Source organism: Euleptes europaea, chromosome 2 (genome assembly GCF_029931775.1).
Source record: "Euleptes europaea isolate rEulEur1 chromosome 2, rEulEur1.hap1, whole genome shotgun sequence".
In the NCBI taxonomy this organism is placed as follows: Eukaryota; Metazoa; Chordata; class Lepidosauria; order Squamata; family Sphaerodactylidae; genus Euleptes; species Euleptes europaea.
The window spans coordinates 2359501-2362371 of NC_079313.1; the positions used below are offsets into that span (position 1 = coordinate 2359501).

General features: G+C 55.0%; 1 protein-coding gene across 1 annotated transcript; it reads right to left on the bottom strand.

The window, feature by feature from the left end:
• Nucleotides 1–399: 399 nt before the first annotated feature.
• Nucleotides 400–1707, bottom strand: C2CD4C (C2 calcium dependent domain containing 4C). The gene has a single exon (XM_056845438.1). The coding sequence runs from the start codon at nucleotides 1705–1707 to the stop codon at nucleotides 400–402; it is 1308 nt and encodes a 435-aa protein (XP_056701416.1).
• Nucleotides 1708–2871: the final 1164 nt, after the last annotated feature.

A 2871-nucleotide genomic window follows, 5' to 3' on the forward strand; every position in this document is an offset into this window, starting at 1 on the left:
TGTACACGTAGTATAGGCATGCACCCGCCTCCCCATCCCAGGACAGCTGGATTTAAGGGCCCCCTCCCCCTTCCTGGCCCTTGACCCCGGCAATTTGACAAGACCCATTGGGATCTCCATCCCCGCCTCCATGTTCTCGCTCAATGGGCCTTCCTGACATAGGCAAGCCAAGGCCCCGCCAGGCAGAGAAGCTCTCTTCCCTAAGAAAGGGCCTCTGAGACCCCATCTGAAGACGCTGGGATGCTCCACCCTCCCCACCCTGTGCATGCAGTGACCCTTGGGGGGAACACAGACTGGCCGTCACCAAACCTCGATGGTGGCCTCCAACCCCTTCTCCGTAACGGGCAGGGGAAGGGACCACCAAGGGACAGGCGTGACCGAAGGGCATCCAGGGGAGGTTTATAAGGATGGGAGTAAGGAGGTGAGGCGGAGCTCCTTCTCGCCCATCAGTGTGTCCCTCTTGAGGCTGCTGCCTTTGTTCACCACTTTGACTTTGAGGGACATTTTTTTGACGTTCCTGGCCCCCAGGCCGTCGAAGAAAAAATCCTCGTTGAAGACGGGGTTGCGGCTGTTCTTGATGATGGTGCTCCGTTGCTTCTGCAGCTTGCCCGGGTTCAGGTAGAGAGCCACGCAGCAGTTAATGCTCCGTGCGTCGCAGTGCTTGTCGTAGAGGTCTTCGGCGGTGATGACGCGTATCCGCAAGCGAGCGTTGGAAGGGTCATACTCCACCACCAGGCGCATGCTGCCTCCTTTGCTCAAGTTGATGGTGTGTTCTTTGTGGAGTCGGTTTTGGGGGTCGGCAGGGGCCACCGGCGCCTGTTGCATGCCACCGGCGGCACCCCCAGTTGGCGAGACGGCGCAACGCATGCGCCGCTGCGAGCTAGGGCTGGTGTCAGCAGAACTGTCGTCTGTGGAGAGGGAGCTGTTTCGGGCTACCGAATGTTTCAGCTTGATAACCTTTGACTGGCTCTCCTGGCTGAAGATCTTGAGGAGAGACACCGACCTCGAGAGCAACGGCGAGCCGAAGGGGGACGATTCGGCGGACGAGCAGGTGTCGCTCTCCCCGCCGCTGAAGTAGCGGTAAGGGTTCATGAGGGACATGTTGATATCCGAAGGGTTCAGATGGGCACTCTCTCCATTTGTCTTGCTCCCACCGGACTTCCTCTGGGAGCTGGGCGAGGAGGACTGGGACGTGCACAGGCTGGTGTGCTCGCTGTGGAAGAGAGACTCCTTGCGCCGCGTGTGAGGGCTCTCCATGAGCGTCGCAAAACCATACGAGGTCTGGGCTTTGGGCACGTAGGGCAACGACATGGCCGTCTGCGACTGGGGGTCTGCGTTGGTGCTGAAGTCCTCCTCCGACATCCACTCGTCGGCGCTCTCGATCTGAATGATGTGCCGACTGGCGGCCTTCAGGAGATTCTTGCTCTCCGAGACGGTCTTCACCGGCAGCCGGGGGCTGCGCTGGGGCTTGCGGCTTGAGAGGTTCTGCTCTGAGGCCGAGGTGCCCAGGTTAGGCTTGGCCTTTGCTTCTGCCCCCTCTGCCTCTGGAGGCATTGTGGGGAGCTTCGGGGGGATGAAGAAATCGGGGATCTTATCAGGGGTCAGGACGTTGCTGTACAAGGGGCCCTTGGATTGCTTATCCCCGCCCTCGTTTGCTCGAGCTCCTCCATTCTCCACTGACCCTCTGATCTTCTCCAGTAGCCACATTTTGAGTTCACCTTCTCAGTGAGTCCAAAGATCTGCTTTAGAAAAGACAAATGCAAGAAAGAAACCGTCATTGAGGGGAGTTGATGGAGGTCTAGAATGCTATTCCCACGGGTCAAAGAGACAGCATTTTTAATTTGCATAGAAGGAGAAGAAGAGTTGGTTTTCATACCCCACTTTAAGGAGTCTCAGAGAGGCTTACAGTCACCTTTCCTTCCTCTCCCCACAACAGACACCTTGTGAGGTAGGTGGGGCTGAGAGAGTTCAGAGAGAACAGTGACTAGCCCAAGATCACCTAGCAGGCTTCACATGGAGGAGTGGGAAATGTAACTCGGCTCTCCAAATTAGAGTCCACCACTCATGTGGAGGAGTGGGGAATCAAACCGGTTCTCCAGATTAGAGTCCACCACTCCGAATCACTATACCACCACTGGTTCTACATATTTATTTGACTTGGGGAACCTGTTAGAGGATTTATTGCAGTCAAGATGAATGGGGTATCCCATTAAACACATAGAACGTGTTGGTTTACGGGGGGGGGAGCGCTTTTGCAAATCCTGAGTAGATCAACTTAACAAAAAACAAACAAATCATCCCAAAAGTTAATGTTGGCCAGAGGTTTTGAGACCACTATCACTACGCAACCCCCACCCCAATCCCTTATTGGTGGACTCCGATCTGGAAAACTGGGTTTGTTTCCCCACTCCTCCACATGAAGCCAGCTGGGTGACCTTGGACTAGTCACAGCTCTCTTAGAGCTCTCTCAGCCCCACAGACCTCACACGGTGTCTGTTGTGGGGAGGGGGAGGGAAGGCGATTGTAAGCCGGTTTGATTCTCCCTCTAGAGAAAGTCGGCATATAAAACCCAGCTGTTCTTCTTCCTGCCTCTTATGCCATGAATTGGACTTTTGAGAACCAGTGTACTGGTTAGCATGTCAGACTAGGATCTGGGAGAACCAGGTTTAAATCCCCGCTCTGCCATAGAAGTTCGCTGGGCGTCCTCGGGCCAGTTCATGCAGTCTCAGCCTCCCCTACCTCACCAGTGTTGCTGCTGTGAAGATAAACTGGAGGAGAGGAGAATCACGTAAGCCACCTTGTGTCCTCGCTGGGGGAGAAAGGCAGGGTGTAAAGAAGGTAAATAAATAAATAAATAAAATAAACTCCCTC

Excerpts from the sequence above, each read along its gene's own strand:
- C2CD4C (XM_056845438.1), bottom strand. The coding sequence starts at position 1,707 with ATGTGGCTACTGGAGAAGATCAGAGGGTCAGTGGAGAATGGAGGAGCT.